Here is an 18,298-nt window from a genome sequence, read left to right on the forward strand (position 1 = left end):
ACTCATAGGGCTAGGGAGGCACAAGCTTTCCCAACACCTAAAGGGGCTGTTCCCTGGTGATGAAGATCTTGCTAATTCCAAACAGCTGGCCAGGGACTGTGAGGCTTCAGAAGCCAGGGAAAGCTCACTCTGGCAAACCCGAGCAAACGTTCCGGCAGATCCTGTGAGATGCCTGTAGGAGTTTTGGAAATTTGGCTCCTTGTTTGGGAAGATGATGCTCCCCTTCCTCCGGTTCCTCTCTGAATCCTTGCATAGTGGTAGTAAGTCAGAAGAAGGTCTCTGCCACTGGGCAGGGTAGATCTTATCCTCCATCTGTTCCTTACCAAGTTCCATCAGGTCATCTTCAAGGCTTCCTTGGGGTCTTTGAGAGCAGTCATCTTGGAGTGTGTCGTCCATCTTCCCAGTGCTCCGGCCCCTTCCACCTTTAGCCCACTCCCTATTTCAAGGTTGACTTTGGGTTTTAATCAGTAGGGATTTCTTGTATCTCTCCTCTTTGTCTTTCCCTGTTGGGGTCCCTCACTCATTTCTTCTTAGCGGCAACAACTTGCTTCTGCTTCAAGCAGTCAGAGACCATGTGAAGAGCTGACCTGGCCAGGCAAGCTCTGATGGATTTGGAAGGATGCAGAATACACACAGAGCCCCATCCTCTGTGACTCCAGTGCCACAGAGAGCCCCATGTTGGTGGCAGCAATGGGCGCCCTACAGCGCCTCGTTGCTTCTCATCGAATCTCAGGTGCACATACTGCCTATGCGGACTGGCATGGGGGTGATTGGGTTCAGAGGTCATCCAGGCATGGAGGATTAAGTTCTACACAGCTAGACTGTCCTAGTAGATGTATAAAGAGAAAGGCCAGGACACTGAAGTAGCCAGATGGAGTGGTGCTGGACCTAAACAAGAAAGAATAGAGTCCAGACTTTGGGATGATGTGTAGAGAGGAAAATGAGGTGTAATTAGACTGATGCTAGATATCAGCCAGCCCCCCGGCCGTGATTTCTGGTAGCCTGGTACTTCTGAAATAAAATAACCTGGAAGATATCTCTCCCCGCTCCTTCCTACCTGCCGCCCCTACCCACAGTTCTTCTTGGAGATGTTACAGGCCTTTGGGGAATACTGGATGTGGTGGGTGAGCCTAGTGTTGAATGAGTTACATTCTCTTCACTTCTCACCAAAAAGTGGGTGATTCCTGTGCCGATGGCCCACACGCTCCCTGCACCCAAACCCCAGACACCAAGGGAGTGGTGCCTCAAATCCATTCAGTCTGCCAAGGTCAGGACATTTAAAAGGGGAGACAGGCCAGTGCAGAGGCATGATGCTGGGGTTTACAAAAACTGACTTTCTCTGGAGTTACAGCACCTACCCCCCTCCACAGTTTGTCTACTCTTCCTCACCTTGGAAACAGTATCGCTCTGGATCACTCTTATTCATTAATTCCACACTGTGAGCCAAGCACTAGGCTGCGCCCAGGATACAGAGGGAACACAACCTTTCTGCTCACTTAGAAGAAAAATACACACACTCTCTCTGCTGAGAGACCCATCAGCAGTGACCAGCTGTGGCTGAGTCACCTCTTTGCCTGCCCTTTGTCTCGTTCAACAATGAACTCTATGTCCATCACCATGGAGCCGAGCCTTTTGGCACAGGTGTTCTTTACAGCCTGTGATTTTGGAAGCTCATTCTACCCTGGGAGTCTGAGACAGGTCGATGTCAGCATCTGTTTCATTTTCTAGGTTCCTGAGTAGTGTCCACTGACCTCAGACACGCGCTGTGGTTCTGGGGTGTGAGAGGTCGTGGGTGCTGTCTTCTTAACCAGCCTTCTCAGCTGGCCAGCGCAAGACCCCACTCCTGCTGCGGCTGCCTGCTTTGCACCCTCCCTTCCCCGCTTCCCGCTCCCCCTACCCTCCAGGAATTGGAAAGCTGATGACAGTTGGCTTGACAAGCTCAGAAACTCCGTCTGCTCTGCTCTTTTGACCTCAAGGTGCTGCCAAGACTGATAAGTGTCCCACGTTCTGATTTTTGCAATTCCACCCTATCATCTGACAGGGGCTGTCAGCCAGACTTTGACCTCTCCAGAGACAGCAGAAGGGGCTTCCCTCCAGGAGGGTTGGCATCCTCCCCTTACCCCGCCTGCCCTCCTCCCTATGGGGCTTGTTTTCTGTGTCCTTTTCCAGCCACGGTGACATACAGTCAGTTATCATTCAATATGGAGGCAACTGGAACAGCCTGGGGTTCACACCTCCCCTGCCCTCACCTCTGTGTTTTGATCTAGTTACTATGCCCACCAGCAGTGCAGGTTTCTTCCTACTAAGAGTCTGCCCATCAGAAAGGATCTGGGAGAAGGTGAGAAAGGGATGCTAAGATCCTGAAATCAATCCCCCTTTCCTTTTTTTCTTTGTAGTACTAAGAATTGAACACAGGGCCTGTCTACCACTGAGCTGTATCTCCAACCAGCAGTATCTTTTGTATTCTAACCAGTGGCCTCTGGAAGGTGACTCTCATCTCCACCATTAAGTGACTATGGAATGTTTAGTGAAGTCAGCACACACTTTCATCATAGATCTATGTATGTGTGCATGCATGCGTGTGCATACATTTGCCCAATAACCAGTGGTTTCTCTCTTGCTCCTCTTGAGCTGCGAGTGATCCATGGTTCCTTTCTGCCTGTCTGTCTTTCTTTCTTTCCTTCCTTCCTTTTGTTTGTTTTCTCATTATGTATTTTATTTTGGGGCAGGAGACTGGAAAAGGCAGAGACCATAGTGCTTAGAAAGCTCTTCCAGTGAGTCTGATATCTGGTCACTCCCAGCCTCTGCCAAAAATCTCCCTCTATGCTCGGTGGCCTGGAGACACAAGTCTTTAAGCAGAAATTAAGCTTTTTTAATACTCCTGTAGCATTTGAACTTAAGTACACACTCAGTGGTTTGGCTGGGGTCCTCACTACCTTTATGGACATCCTAGATGTGCTGTGTAGGGACACACGCACACTCCCTGGAGATGTCAGGTAGAGAAATGTGTGTGTGTCCCCTCAGGTACCCAACGAGGTTATTCTCTGCCGCCCTCTAGCCACATGTGACCAGGCTCCGTGCCAGATGGCCCTGCTGTCTGTGAGAGGGTGCAGTAGCTTTGAGGTTCTCTTCCTCTGGCCCTGGAGAGATCTTCAGTGGCAGGGCATGGGGGAGTAAGGAAGTCGTGGCTGGAGCACAGAGACAAAGGGGCTTTGTCTTTCTCAGCGGCAGAAGCTTAGAAAGGTGACAGGAACCTGGATTTGGCCCTTCTTGATGAGCCGGGCCGAGGTAGGGCTTCAGTTCCCAAGTGGTAAGGCACACTTGTGGCCAGAAGTCAGACCTTCCTCCTTTAGGGCGCTTACCCTTCTTTCACTTCAGGTTTCCCCTTCCCAGCTCAAGACTCAAGTTTTGTTTCTGACTCTATTCTTTTCATTCTCGAGAAAGTTGTGGTCCCCTCCCCTCTTTTTTTTTTTTTTAAGGCCGTTCTAGGGGGGTTAGGAAAGGAAAACTTTCAAAGTAAAATAATAAAAAACATACCACTCTGCCATTTCAGGCACATAAATAGCTTCACTGTAGCCAGGCTACACACTCTCTTTGCCATAGCAACCTAAAAGGAGTGTTTATAACAGCCTGTCAGCCAACCTGGAGACCAGCAGCTTCTGCCCCCACCAGCACACTGGGGCCCTTGGCCTGTGAGCTGTGTGCAGTGCCCGCCCCCCCAGGTGTCATGGAGACAATGGGTCTGGCCCTTAGGCAGGGGTTTGGTAGGGTGGGGATGAGGTGAGGGTAGGGGTGCTGTTTCACCCTCACCTGTGTGTTGTTCTCACCTGTCCTCTTTTCCTGTAGAGACAGAGAGAGAGCAGGGCTGACAAGGGGTTCGACTCTACCTGAGCCCAAGTTCCTGAATAAACCCAGGCTCCTGCTGTAACCTATAAAAAGAGGCAGTTCCCTTTAGAAAGATCACAGGTCTCTGAGATAAAGAAAAAAGACACCCACGTTCAAAGAGCACTGAAGGAGGAGAGGACAAGAGCAGAGAGGTGGCGTGGCCTTGTCTTCCCTGTCGGCCTACAGCTAGAGCTGTCTTCTGACCACCACAGGCTCCCAAAGCCCTGTAACCTCTCGGTGCTGCTGATTCACGTGAGTGGATGGTGGGAAGCATCAGAACCCCCCGGGGCTCTCAAATGCTGCCCTGATCTCAACGGCTTCACTACCCAATTGTTAGAGATGTCCAATCCCAGCTGGGTGGTGGTGCCTTTAATCCCAGCACTCTGGAGGGAGAGGCAGGTGAATCTCTGAGTTCGAGGCCAACCTGGTCTACAAAGCGAGTTCCAGGACAGGCTCCAAAGCTACAGAGAAACCCTGTCTCTAAAAATCAAAAAGAAAGAGAGAGAGAGAGAGGGAGGGAGGGAGGGAGGGAGGGAGGGAGGGAGGGAGGAAGGTGACCATTCCCAGGCTGACTTCATTCCTGATCTGGAAGCTGGTAGAGGGCCAGCTCCCAGGAGTCCTGCTGTCCCTCCCAAACCCAAAGTCTTCTTTTTCTTCCCTCTCCCCCCCCCTCCTTTCTCCTTTCCCTCCTTTTCGGTTTTTTTTTTTTTTTTTTTTTTTTTTTGATTTTTCGAGACAGGGTTTCTCTGTGGTTTTGGAGCCTATCCTGGAACTAGCTCTTGTAGACCAGGCTGGTCTCGAACTCACAGAGATCCGCCTGCCTCTGCCTCCCAAGTGCTGGGATTAAAGGCGTGCGCCACCACCGCCCGGCTCCTTTTCGTTTTTTAAGCCAAGGTTTTGCCACGTAGTCACAAACTCATGGTAATCCTCCTTCTTCATCCTCTCAGGTGCTGGGGTGATACATGTATGCCACCACACCCAGATTTGTTTTTCTGGAATGTTTTCGTGTTTGTTTATTTGTTTTCTTAGTAAACATCTTTTCAGCAAGCTGACCTCCCTCCTATGCCTGTGTCTTCCAGGCGGGCTAGGGTGGTGAGAGCTCCTGGTCTATGCATAGGTGGACTCATGATGACCACAGTGTAATCTTCTAGCGAGCGTCTACATCACTTGGCAATGTCACTTTGCTCTTTCCTGTGCAGACCCTAGGCACAGAGCAGCTACCCCGGGACTCCGTTGTGGTAACAAGGGTGACATCACCTGGGAGTGTGCAGGCCCTTTCTCCCACAGCCAAGAGAGATCGACCCTCCACTTTTCCCCATGAACAGGACAGATTCTGATGAAATTTGCTCCTAAAAATAGCCCCAGAGGCAATCCAGCTGCTAAAAAGCCCCTTTGTTCCCTTGGAAGCGATGTGTGGAAAAACCACAGCAGCCCCAAGAAAGGCAATCGATGTCGTCCAGAGCGCGTATAGACTGAGTGCTTGAATGCCACTGCCCTTGAGCACCGAATGTGACCCACCAGCTTCCTGTCTCAGTTCTGAGGCGTGAGAAGCAAGTACTCCAGCTGACGGTGTTCCCAGACGTTTCTCCTGATTAGGGGTAGGGGCAGCGAGACTGCCTGCTCTAGGCCTTCTAGATCAGAGGTTCTCAACCTGTGGGCCGCATATCAGCTATCCTGCATCTCAGATATTTACACCACGACTCATAGCAATAAAAAATTACGGTTATGAAGCAGCAATGAAATAATCTTATGGTTGGGGTCAGCACAGAAGGAACGGTATTAAAGGGTTGCAGCGACAGGAAGGTTGAGAACTCCTGCTCTACATGGTACTGTCTCCCACCCAAAATCCACTCTCAGCGTCCTTAACCAACAGAATGTTATGCTTGCTTTTTTCCTCTGCATACCCAAGACAGACAGACAGACAGACACACACACATGCACATACACATGCACGCATGCACACACACACGAGTCATCTAGTCACAAAAGGATGAGATGGCCTGGCCCAGTGCATCCCAGATGATCTGGAAGAGAGTACCTTTCCATAGCTCTAGGTCCCAGGGGATTGCTTTTCCCATCCAGATATTAATGCTATTATAGGATGGAGCCGGGAGTGGAGGAAGGGCTGTGACATCGCCTTGGAAGGAAGGCACATTCCTGCTCCCCCACACTGGTTCACTGCCCATGCCATCGAATATATCCTGAAGTCACTGACACAGGCTGGCTCTGAGCAGGCCAGGCAGGAGCAGGCCATCAACCGTAGGTCAACTCATGGCATCTCTAAAGGCTGCCTTCTTCCTGGCTCCCACAGACCTGACAAGGTTCGCTGTCATTACAGCATCCCCGGACAACACAGCTGTCCCACAATTGAAAGGTCTTAGCATTACATCATACTTTCTCTTTCTTCTTTCAGATGGGTGTTGTTTTCAAGACATTGTCTCATTCTGTAGCCCATCCTGGCCTCGAACTCACAGTGATCCTCCTGCCTCGGCTTCCCAAGTGCTCAGAATTACAGATGTCATCCACTATGCTTGCTGGTGTGGTTGATAGCTGTGGACCTTGGGGATAAATTGGGGTGGACTAGTTAATCTGTGGAGTCATGGACCACTGTTAGTAGCATCAGGCTACGTCTGCTCCTTTCTGCTCAGTCTTTCCCCATTTCCTGTTTCTCTTCTCTGCCTGTGGGCAACATTCTCATGGTCTAAGATATCTTTTTGTTACAAGTGTGTCCCTTAACATGTACAGAATTGTTTTGGACACATGTCTTTGAACTCTTGTAAGAGATCTTACTGTTAGTCTCTTCCACTAAGCATGGTGTTTTATACTTTGACTTAGAAATACCTGGTGGCTTTGGAGAGGAGGCTGGTTATGGCTCTCTGAGGTCACACTTTCCTTCATGCCAGCTCTGCGTTTCTTTCTTTCTCACGTGTCTCAGGTTGGCCTTCAACTGCTCCCCCTCCTGAGTGCCGGGGTGGGTTTAGAGGCCTGCACTGCCACGTCTAACCAGGAAGCAGGATTCTCCTCCAGGAAGGACCGGTCCACTACGCCCCAGGTCTGGGAGCTAACTGAGTACAGCGTCAGGTTCCTGGATCTGGCCGCCGCAGGGTGCCAGCCTGTGACCAGTGCCCCTGCTCCCACTTGGCTTCCTGTCGTGAGCATAGCTAATGGGGAATGATGAGAAGCAGTACCACTGCCACCCGAACATCACCACACTCTGGCAAAGGTTTTTTTAAATTACGTTTACTTATTTTTATCAGGGAGTGTATATACGGAGGCATGTGTGTCGAGGCCCATGTGTGGATGTCAGAGGACGGCTTGTGGGTATCCATTCTCTCTTTCCACCGTGTGTCCCCAGACATCAAACTGGGGTCATCTGTCTTGGCAGCAAGTTCCTTTATTCTCTGGGCTATCTCACTGGCCCTCTTTGTTCCTGTCTAGACAGGGTCTCATACAGGCCAGGCTGACTTCAAACTCAGTATATAAGCTGGACTTGAACTCCCGATCTCCCGCCTCTACCGAGCATTAGGACTGCAGGTGTTCGCTGTCACTCTGGCTCTGGTTTATGTGCTTCTGCGGCTGGAACCCAGGGCCTCCTACATGCTAGGCAAGCACGCTAACAGGTAGCTACGTACCCCAGCCTACCTGTTAGCTTTATTGATGGGAAATAGTTCTTTGGAAAGTGTTGGAATGCCAGAGAGGAGCAGACCTGAGCAGGGTCTCTTAGTGCAGGTCACTGGGGGTTGATAGGCCAGGAGATATGGAGCGGGGGTAGAGCCACACTCCTGTGCTCTTCTCAGGTGGGGACTGCATGCTCTAGAGCTGAGACAGTCCAGAGCCCGGCTCCCTCTGCTTTGGAGTGGTGGGATGGTGTTAGCGTGGTGATGTGGAATGGATGAGAGGAAGATCTGGGCAATGTCTTCCCAGACATTGGGAAGCTTTGGGTCTACCACTGCTTAGAAGACTCAAAAGCTGTTTCACCTATTTCAAAGCCTTTATGGGGCATGAGCAAGGGACCAATGGGTTTCTGTGGCCCCTTGAAATTTAGGGAGTAAATCTTTAGCTTTATTTTCATTTTCCTATAGCTTTGGTCTTGTTTTTGAGGCAGGGTGGCTTTGGATTCAGGTTAGAGCACAACCCTGACTCTCTGAACTTGTCTGCTGTAAATAAGGCTGTTGAGCTTCAGTGACACGGAACACGTAATAACGATAACTACTGAGCACACAGCAGCCAGTCCTTTCGGCCACTGTACTAGGTACTAGATACTATGTGCATTCATATTATATATACTTAGTATCATTCTCGTTTCCACTGGAAGTCTCAAGTATAGTGCCCAACACATTGCATGCGCTCTGTATTTTCCTTCCTCCCCACCTCTCTTCACCCCTGCTCTTCTCCTGAGTGTAAGAAAAATGGACCCTCATTTGGGACGAGGGGAACTAAGCGGAGAAGATGGCAGGTGCCACTGGGGGCCTGCGAAGCAGCTTCCAGACTTCAGCCTGGTGTATCCCATAGACAAGGCGAGCCTTCTCAACTACCCCGAGAGCTCTCCTCCGTACCCTCACACCATGCTTGATAGTGATTCCTGAAGTGTCCCTAAGTGCTGTCAACCTACCCTAAGGCAAAAGGACAGAACAGGGTAGGACACAAAAGTCTGCTGTCCTGAGCAGCCTGTGTAGAATGACCCATGTCATCTCTTACCACAAGCAGGCCTGTCTGCAGGGCTGCGCATGCCTGAAGCCTGACCCCAAGCCCATTTCTAAGCCTGCTTTGTTGCCTGTGCCGGAGCCGGTTTCAGAGGCGTGGGAGGATCGGGGGACAGGTTCCTGCCATCAAAAGTGACTCCTCTGTCACCTGCACAGGCAGTTTCAGCTTTCCCTGATGGTCTGGGGACAAATGCCTTCTTCAGTACCTCAAGAGAGGCTCGTGGAGTAAGGGGTTCCGTGGACAGAACTGGAGGAAAGACTGTCAAGCTGTTACAACAACGTGGGTCATAGGTTTTTCTCCTTATTTGGGGTACTTGCTAATGGGCCTCGTTAGATTCAGCTTATCAGCAAGTGTGGGGTGGCATGCCTCTCAGGTGCACCCGGAAGCAGGGCTGGGTGATCATGTGAAGCAATGATTTCTGGTCCCCGGAAGAAAGGATGGGACTTCAGCCTTGTAGCCTATCATCCCCTAGGACGGAGAACATTACCTAGCCAGACCGCTTCCCTCCGAGGGACTGACTAATCCTGACTTGACGGACGTTGTGCCTCCCTGGCTGGAAGACTGTAAGACTCAGATTCTTCAGTTCTTGCCTAACAAAGGTAGGAGCAAGCCCATCAGTTACTAAGAGCTCACAGCCTAGAGACCTCATGTGTCTGCTCGGTGCGGCGGGACTTTAGGAGATTCCACTGAAACTTGAGGTCTCCATCACACTGCTCCTTGGACTCTGTCCCCATGGTTGGATAGCTGACCTGCCCTGTATACGTCTCTACCCCTCCTGGAGCAGTTCGGTAACATTCTGCCTTCTAATCGTCTGTACCCTCTTCCATGGGTTTGTCACTGTGAGAGGAACACTTTCTCCTTGAACCTGAGGAGAGATTCAAAGTAAAGAATCCCTGGCTTCACAGAGTAAACACTGTAGTGGGCAGGGACGGAAAAAATAAAAATCTTCTGTCAAGAGTAGTGGCTCACACCTGTAATCCCAGCCCTTGAGAGGCAGCAGCTAGAGAATTGTGAATTTACAACTAGACTGGACTATATTGTGAGTTCCAGGCCAAAAAAAAAGGAAAGAAAAGAAAGGAAAAAGTATAAGCTGGAGAGATGACTCAGCAGCTAAGAGCATTGGCTGCTCTACTAGAGGACTCAGGTTCTGTTCTGTTCCCAGCACCCACCTGTCAGCTCACAACCATACATAACTCAGGTTCCAGGCGTCTGACACCTGCTAGCCTCCTTTGGTACCTTCTAGCTTGCAAGTGGTATTCAAATATGCATGCAGGCAAAATATCCATATGCATAAAATAAAAAAATTGAATTAAAAAAAGTAAAATCTGCTGGGTGATGGTGGTACATACCTTTAATCCCAGCACTTGGAAGGTAGAAACTGGCAGATCTCTGAGTTGGAGGTCAGCCTGGTCTACAGGGCGAATTCCAGAACAGCCAGGGCTACACAGAGGAACCCTGTCTCAAATGAGAAAGCGGGGTGGTGGGGGAGAAAAGTAAACTCTGATTCCCAGCTCCATGCTCATCAGCATTGTCTTGGGCATCCTCTGCAAGATCAAGGGTCTCTACCTAAGGGTCAGGATGGGTCTCTTGATGTTCTAGTCCCTCTCACGCCTTACAGGCTCGGAGAACTAAACTGGGGGAGAGTCCTGTGACAGCTGGTGAGGGAAGATGCATCCCAAGATACCCACTGCAGCCCTGAGTAGAACAGAACCCTATGCATACTCATACATACGAGATGTTTTCCCTAAAAGAAAATACTTATTATAGCATTTAATTTTAGAGGCAAGGCCTTGCTTTACAGTTACAAAAACAGGGGCGATAGCCCAGCTGGTAAAGTGCTTGCCATGCAAGCATGGAGACTTGAGTTCAAGCCCCATCACTCACATAAAAAGTCAGGGTGGTGGCATGTGCATGTAATCCCAGCTCCAGGTAGGCAAAGGAGGTCACTGGCTAGCCAGCCTAGTCTAACTGGGGAGCTCTAGGTCAACGAGACACCCTGGCCCAAAGTTTACCTCAAAGCACATGTATATGCACAAACAGTAGATAGTAAATTAGATACAGTAAGAAATTAACAAAAGTAATAATGAAATTGGGCAATTATGACAGCATGGTTATGTGAATATGTGCTCCCTTCTTGTGCCGTCCTCAATTCTCCTTCCCACAGGATTTAAGTAGGAAGGGACAGCTAGTGTTGCTCCTGCTCCTATGCCAGTCTGAACGAGGGAGTTAGGCCCACGGCCTCAGGCCCTTTTCACACGTGTCAGGATTTCTTGCTTGCTTGACTTACTGTAAGTCAGAGTACAAGGATGTTGATGAGGTACGCTAGCCGAGGGAGGGGTGCGACACCCTCCTTCCCAGAGGAACCTGTCTGGAACAGGATTGGGTGGAATCCACAGGGGTTTTGATCAGATCAGTTTCTGGAGAAAATATCTGATTAAAAAAAAAAAAAAAAAAAAACCAAGGCCTTATCTGTTGACTCTTGATTTTGTTCACCTTTTGGAAGCCAGGATGGCATCTGTTTATTACCCAGCCAATTGGAGTGTCTTGCCAGCCTCTGGCAGCATAGCCCAATTGCGGGGTAGGTATTTACCATAAGCCCTACATGTTTGGGTGCTACATTTAGTGAGAGCCCTCACATTAGAACCACGGATGTGTAACGTGTCAGACCTTGTCTGCAGCCGAGCACAGGGCTCAGCTCAGTCTCTGTGCCACCTTCAGCCCTGATCGTCCTTACTTACGTTTAGCTGTGCCACACACTCAGCCAGTCTATGCTCCAGGTAGCCCTTGTCTCACTGAGGGAGAAATGCCTCTCTCTGAGGTATCACTGCACTAACATGAGACCCTCTGGTGCTTCCTCACGTTGATGACTGTTGGGGCCTGGGCACCAGCTGAATTTCTCTCTCCTACCTTGGAGAAACTTGAACACTCACAGGTTTCAGACTTGCTATCTTTCATCCTCAGAGGTCTGTCTGCCCTTTATAGGGGAAAAAATGATTCCACCCTGTATCATAAACACCAGAGCATTTTACTCTTTCCTCACCAGGAAAAGCCGCTGGGAGGGCTTAGCCCTATGACCAAAATTTGATGCCAGATAATTGCCCTAGGTTGCCAAATTTTCATACCACTGAAGGCTGAGTGTTTTAAGGGACCCTTTATCGGCCTGTCTTCCTGGTTTGTAATTGTCTGTGTTGGGAATAGGGAAGAGTATGGCTCATAGGAGTGGATGGTGCACAGGCAAGCCATCCTCCAGATCCTTGGGTCTAGATTTCTGATTCTTCTCTCACCTTACAGGAAAAGCCAGACTAAAGTATCCTGTATTCAACATTTCCTGGGAGGCTATGGGGAGGCATTAAAGGTTGTAACCTTTTATATGTAAGTTTCTTAAATTAATTTGTGTGCCTTTGTTTGGTAGAAGTGAGACTTAAAGACGATGTTTCTGAGATAAATTCTCTACATTACCAGTCAACAGGCCCGCCCAGGGCCTCCCATGGGTCTGGCCATTCAGCTTAGGCCTCAGCTATCAGTTCCGTTCAGACACCAACTGTCATTTAAACCCTTGTGCTGGGGAAAACCTTGCAGATCCTGGATCCTCATGGCTGTTCTAATTGTTTCTTTTTGTCCTTTTTTGCATCTCTATTCCAGAGACCTAGCTGTCATCGTTATCCAGGGAGCCCTCCTCTTTCTCCTGACGACACAGCTCTACCATCGCAGTTGCTGGTTGTTGCTAGGGTTGCCTCCATGGTAACATGCTTATCCCATTTACTCTTCTATATGGACAAGTAGTCTAAGCTAGGAACCTTCCTACTCTGGACAACTATTTTCATCATCACCTAGAGGACAACAATCAGCGTGACGCCAAGTCCCTTTTCTACTAAGTTCCCCAACCTCTTCCTCCTCTCACAGTAGACTTGATACAGAAGGGAAGATCTAGGCTTGGTGTTACTACTCTGAAGCTTACTGCACAAGATATTGCCAATTTATCCCCTAACTGGGCTCCCAGCGAAGAAAGAAGTGGGAAGAAACAGGGAAGAGAAGGCAAGAGACACTGATCAGTTGGAGGGAAACTCTACATCTTCTCTGAGAGTCTGGTAACCGCAGGCAAAATGACGAACCCATCAGGACATAGCTTGGGGAGGAACTCGGTAGGTGAGAACTATGAAGGGGAGTTTGGCTGCACGTTAATGGACCTGAGAAAGCTCATGGAGCTTCGTTCGGCGGATGCAGTCACCCAGATCAATACCCACTATGGAGGTGTACAGGATATCTGCGCCAGACTGAAAACCTCCCCTATAGAAGGTAAAGGCCATTTCAAGGGCTGGGGATTGGGGGACAGTGACTAGAATTTTGAAATATTATTTTCCAACTTCTAGGGAAGATAGATTTCTGGAGACCCAACGGGTTGGTTTTTGTCTTTTGGGAAGAGTACACTCATCTAAAGTATTAAAAGGAGGGAGGCCACAGAGATCAGTTTCTTCCCCTGATGTGTTTACGCACTATGATTTGTCAAAACGTTCTTTCCTCCTGTTTCTTCATCAGTCTGTACTTATCTGTGATTTAGATGTTCTTATCAGTATGTAATCAATTCCCCATTCTGTCAATCTTTGATTGCCGAAGAATTTAAGGTAGAATTCTTCCTCACACTGATCCTAAAGTTCAGTGACTGAGAAAGGGCCACAGGAAGTAGTGTTTCAGCTGTCTGAGTACCTTTTTGTACATTTAGAAATAGGATGGCAAGGCCTAAATGTGTATTTTGGTCAATTGCTGTTTTCTGTCTTGTGGTTACTGATTTTTTTTTAATCCTGTCTGATAAACATTTTTCCCCACCATGTAGGGATCAAACCCAGGCCTTTGCACAAGCCCCCTGCCCTCACCACCACCACCACTAAGCTATAGTGTCAGCCCTCTTTTTTACTTTTTATTTAAGACAGATTATCACTACATTGCCCAGGTTGGACTTGGACTCACTCTGTAGCATAGGCAGGCTTTCAGATCATGATTCTCCTGCCTGTCTCCAAGTAGACGGGATTACAGGCCTGGTATATAGCTCAGAAGCTTTGCGTTCAGGTGTTTGAAATAATGTTTATATTCAGCCCATAGAGTTACTGGGATTAAATAGTACAGTGCATGTGTTTGTGTGTGCGTGTGAAAACTGATAACAGGTGTTGAAAAAATTTAACAGAGCACATGTGCCCAGAGATTTTGCCAGAATGAGTGCCCATAAGTTTCAAAGAATCATAATCTCTGATATGGCTAAGTTATGTGCAACTGCAACTGTTGTCTGTCTCCCATGCTCCCTGTCACCTCAAAGGCTGAAGATGGCAGTGGTTGGTTGCCATCAGGGAGCTCCCTTGGACCTTCTAGCTTATGTCTAATACTAGGGACACTCTCCACTTCCTGCCAGCTCAAGTTGGGTTTTTGTTTGTTTGTTTGTTTGTTTAATTTACTGAAACAAGGTCTCACTTTGGAGCCCAGGATGGTCTTGAACTCACCCTGGTTATCCTGCTTCAGCCTCCCAAGTGCTGGGATTTACAGGCAAGCACTGCCACACCCACCATGTTCTCCTTTTGTTCCCCACCGCCACCCCCCTCCCAAGACATTATCACCCTGCCACCAAGGCTGATCTGGAACCTGTGATCCTCCTGCTTCAGTCTTTCTAAGTGCCAGGGTTTGGGCATGTACCACCAAGCCTGTGTCCTTTGAGCTTCTTTCTCAGTGACATAGAGCAGTGTGGGCTCTAAGGAGAGGATGTACCGTGTGGTGCTTTCCTGAGACCTGCAGGTTTTTCTTTACAGACACCCGTCAGAACTGAGGCTGGATGGTTCTGTTTTCATCTTTTTATTGTTCAGGTCAGATGTTTCTTTCACAAAGTGGACTCAGGAATCCAATAAGCTAAAACCTGGGGGCTCCTAAGAGCAGGATCCAGACTTTCCTCCCGTTTCTCTAACCCTTTCATGGAATTATGACAACTTACCTTCTATAAAAAATTACCAGAAGACCACTCGCCGATGCCACTCAGCCTATGATTTTGTCACCTGTGGGAGGCTCCTGCTGGTTCATACTGGGAATAAAGATAAGGGAGTGAGCTTGAATTCTAGTTCGAAAACAAGATGAAATAAGTTTGAGTGGATTGGAGTGGAAGAGCGTTTGCCAGAAGTCCTGGTTGCTCTGGGAATTCTATGAGTCTGGGAATTTGAAACTAGCCTGACTTTTGGGGCAGGGGTTGGTGGTGAGGGAAACAGAGCATGGCCCTTTTTCTTTTATTGTTGGCTTGGATTGACAGCATGTTTAGTATAGATGCAACTTTTCGAATTGTGCCTAATAAGGTGGCTTAAGGAAACTTGGGGGTTTTGACACTAACATGATTTTGTTAGCCTCTATACAATTCTAGAGGCAGACGGGACTTGGGTTTTGTTTTTTTTTTTTCCTTTTTATTGATTGAGTTTGCTGTTTGACTAGCACTTGAACTTAATATTCTCTGCTAAGCTAAAGAGTTTTAATGACCTGCCTGAGGTCTTTGTACCAGGAGAGCAGTATCGATTTTCTGGCTCACAGTCTATTAATGTTATGTTTCCTCTTGTGCACAGAAGTGAAGAGGACCTAAAGTTCATTTTGTATTTTAAAAGGTGTTTTGTGTGTGCGCGCGCATGCGCACTAGCGTGCACCTGAGTGAATTTATGTACATCATGTATGCTGATGCCAGAAGTTAGTGTCATGGATCCCCTGGAACTGACTTAGTTAGGGTTTCTGTTGCTGTGAAGAGACACCATGATCATGGCAACTTTTATAAAGGAAAGCATTTAATTGGGGCTGGTTTACAATTTCAGAGGTTTAGTCCATTGTCATCATGGCAAGCAAGCAGACACGGTGCTGGAAAAGGAGCTGAGAGTTCTATATTTTGATCTTCAGACAGCCCCAAAAGAACTATGTGCCACTGAGCCTATGCTTAAACATCTGAACCCCCACAGTGACACACTTCCTCCAAAAAGGCCATACCTCCTCATAGTGCCACTCCCTGTGGATCAAAGAGTCAAACACATGAGTTTATGGTGGGCATACCTACTCAAACCACCATAGTTACATGTAACTGTGAGCTGACATGTGGGTACTGGAAACTGAATTCAGATCCTCTGCAAGAGTAGTAAGCTCTTTGAACTGCTGAGCCACCTTTCCAGCGCCTGCTTTTGAATTTTAATGTCTGATAAATGTGGATTTGGGTCAATGCACCCACTAGGACTATCCCAGCATCGCATTAATGTGTTGGAGCAACTGTTGCTCCTCAGCCTAGAGTAGGTTAGAATAAAGAAGACCCTGGGCGGGGAGAGGGGTTGGTGCTGGACAACCTCAGCATTCAACAGTGAGTATCCACAAAGTTAAGAGGGTGACCAAAAAAGAGGAGGGACATTTTTGAGAAATAAGAAGGGGAGGGAAGATGTGGAAGAAGCCAGAGGCTCCAGTCTAAATTTGTTTATTTATTTACTTGACGTTATGTGTGTCAGTGTTTTGTTTACATATTATGTTTATATACCGTGTGCAAACCTGTTGCCTGCAGAATTCAAATAGGGCATCAGACCCGCTGAACCTGGAGTTACAGGTGGTTGTGAGCCACCATTCGGGTGCTGGGAACCGAACCCAGGTCTTCTGCAACAGCAGCAAGTATTAGCCATTGCTCCAGCTCCCAGATACCTGTCTTTATGGCTTTGTCTAAGATGAGACACAGGACTGGGAGTTTATAGGACACTTTGTCAGTGTGGGCTTGTCAGTAGAGGGACTTGGCATTTTACCCCAATGGAACCCTTTTTCACTTTCTTGCTTTTTTTCCCCAGTTCCAAATATCTTTTTTTAAAAAGTTTATAATATTAAATTATTATTTATGTCTAATACTGGACTTCATGCCAACATGTCATACATGTGTGCGATGCATCATACATGCGTGCAGTACATTTGGTCACATTCACCATCACCCTCTCATTCCACCTCATTCCCACTGATGACCTCATCTTTCTGACTCATCCCCCTTCCACTTTCTGGTTGTCTGTCTCGTCTTCCTCCTCCTCTTCTAATGACCCATTGAATTTCACTAGAGTTGTTACATAAACATGGATGAAAAGCTGTGTACTTATTTACAGGAGCATGGGTACCTTACCAGGTACCCTGGGGGTGAAAAGTCTCTTTTCTCACTCCCCCCCCCAATTATTAACTACAGATAGATTCTGGGGCGGGGGGCGCTGGGCCTCATGAGCCCCTCCCCCATCCCAGTTCATCTTCCTCTCAACAGAGCCTCATTGTGTAATCCAGGCTAAATTTTCAACCCTAATTCCTCCATCCCCCTTTTCTCATCTTCTCTCTATGCCCCATTTCCAGAAATCTCTCTAAGTCTCCTAGAGCAAAGCAGTTCAGGGGACTTGGGCTAGGAAATAGCTGTTATCCTCTGAGCTGCCCCTCCCATCTCAGGGCTTCCTGAGGAGGGAACACTTGGTGAATCTGGAGTGACCATCCCCTTGTCTTGAGGAGGCATGTTCTCAGTCACAGCGCTCCTTAGTGTGGAAGGAGGAAACTGGGTGAGAGACCTTTTGGACTGGATAGAAGGATGTATTCTTTCTTCCACATAGGAGCCTTCCATGTGCCCCCTCTGCCACACCACCCTAGGTAGGAGAAATGTTGTCTTCTGGGGAGCAGGTAGGCTGGCAGATGGGAGGAAGTTCTGGGCATAGAGAAAAAGGATCAGAAAAGGAAGCTTTAAATAAACTACAAATCACTGACATAGGGCTGCTTTTCAGTGGCTAAGACCATCTCTGTTGAATTTGGATATAATGTTGGTTGGGCTTTATGTCTCGTACCATCTCTAGCCTTCCGCATCATCCCTCCCTACAGAACTGTACAGCAGCACAGCAGTTAAGGTCCTCTGACCTGCCTCCAACAGCAAGCAACAACTAGTACCTCCTCAGGGATGGCCTCGCATTGGTCCTCTGACCTGCCTCCAACAGCAAGCAACAACTAGTACCTCCTCAGGGGATGGCCTCGCATTGGCGACCATGACAGCACACGCTGTCTCCTCCCACAGAGCCTACAAGTCAATAGAAGTTGCACACACACATGAAAGATAATTCTCAGCTCTCGCTCTTGTGCTGTGTGGAGGAAGAACAGTGTTGAGGAGACACACAGCACAGGAGCTAAGATGACAGACCAATGGAAAAGAGGGGCTTGGGAGCTCGACCCCACCCCTCTGTGGCATCTAAGGATTGCCTAGGGATACTCCAGCATGGCCATGCTGTGTGCTGGTTATTCCCCTTCCAGAGTGTTCCTAGTCTACAATGCGAGCATCCTTGTCTTCCCTAACTACTGAGCAGCTGTTGAGTTCGGGATGATGAAATTCTTTGGGGAATGACCAGAGGGAGAAGAACCTGTTTGAAGACAAACTAAATTATTATCTGGAGTTCACTGATTTCAAGATTTAGATGAACAACTCCTGTCACCTTAAGATCTCGGGGGTTTTACTGTGTTCTTGCCACCATGTGCTACTTGGATGTGGACATCTTAGTACTCTCTGGAACATACTAGGATTTGGCTCTTCCCCTACAGGGCAGACTGAAATCAATCAAATCCACCCCCAGAAAGGTGCTGGGGATCAAACTGAGGTCTGCCAGTGCGAGACAGCTGTTCATCACTAAGCTGTAATTCTAGTAGCATTATCAATCTAGAAAAAAACTGA

The 18,298-nt window shown here is 48.3% G+C and overlaps 1 protein-coding gene across 5 annotated transcripts in view; it reads left to right on the plus strand.

Moving 5' to 3' along the window:
• Positions 1-18,298, plus strand: part of Atp2b4 (ATPase plasma membrane Ca2+ transporting 4) — a 104,896-nt gene that overhangs the window by 36,172 nt on the left and 50,426 nt on the right. For all 5 annotated transcript variants that reach the window (XM_057770424.1, XM_057770420.1, XM_057770421.1 and 2 more), the window contains exon 2: positions 12,232-12,885. In XM_057770424.1, the coding sequence (XP_057626407.1) occupies positions 12,693-12,885 (193 nt within the window). In that variant the 5' untranslated portion in view covers positions 12,232-12,692. The remainder of the gene's footprint in view (positions 1-12,231; positions 12,886-18,298) is intronic.

This window comes from Chionomys nivalis, chromosome 5 (assembly GCF_950005125.1).
Source record: "Chionomys nivalis chromosome 5, mChiNiv1.1, whole genome shotgun sequence".
In the NCBI taxonomy this organism is placed as follows: Eukaryota; Metazoa; Chordata; class Mammalia; order Rodentia; family Cricetidae; genus Chionomys; species Chionomys nivalis.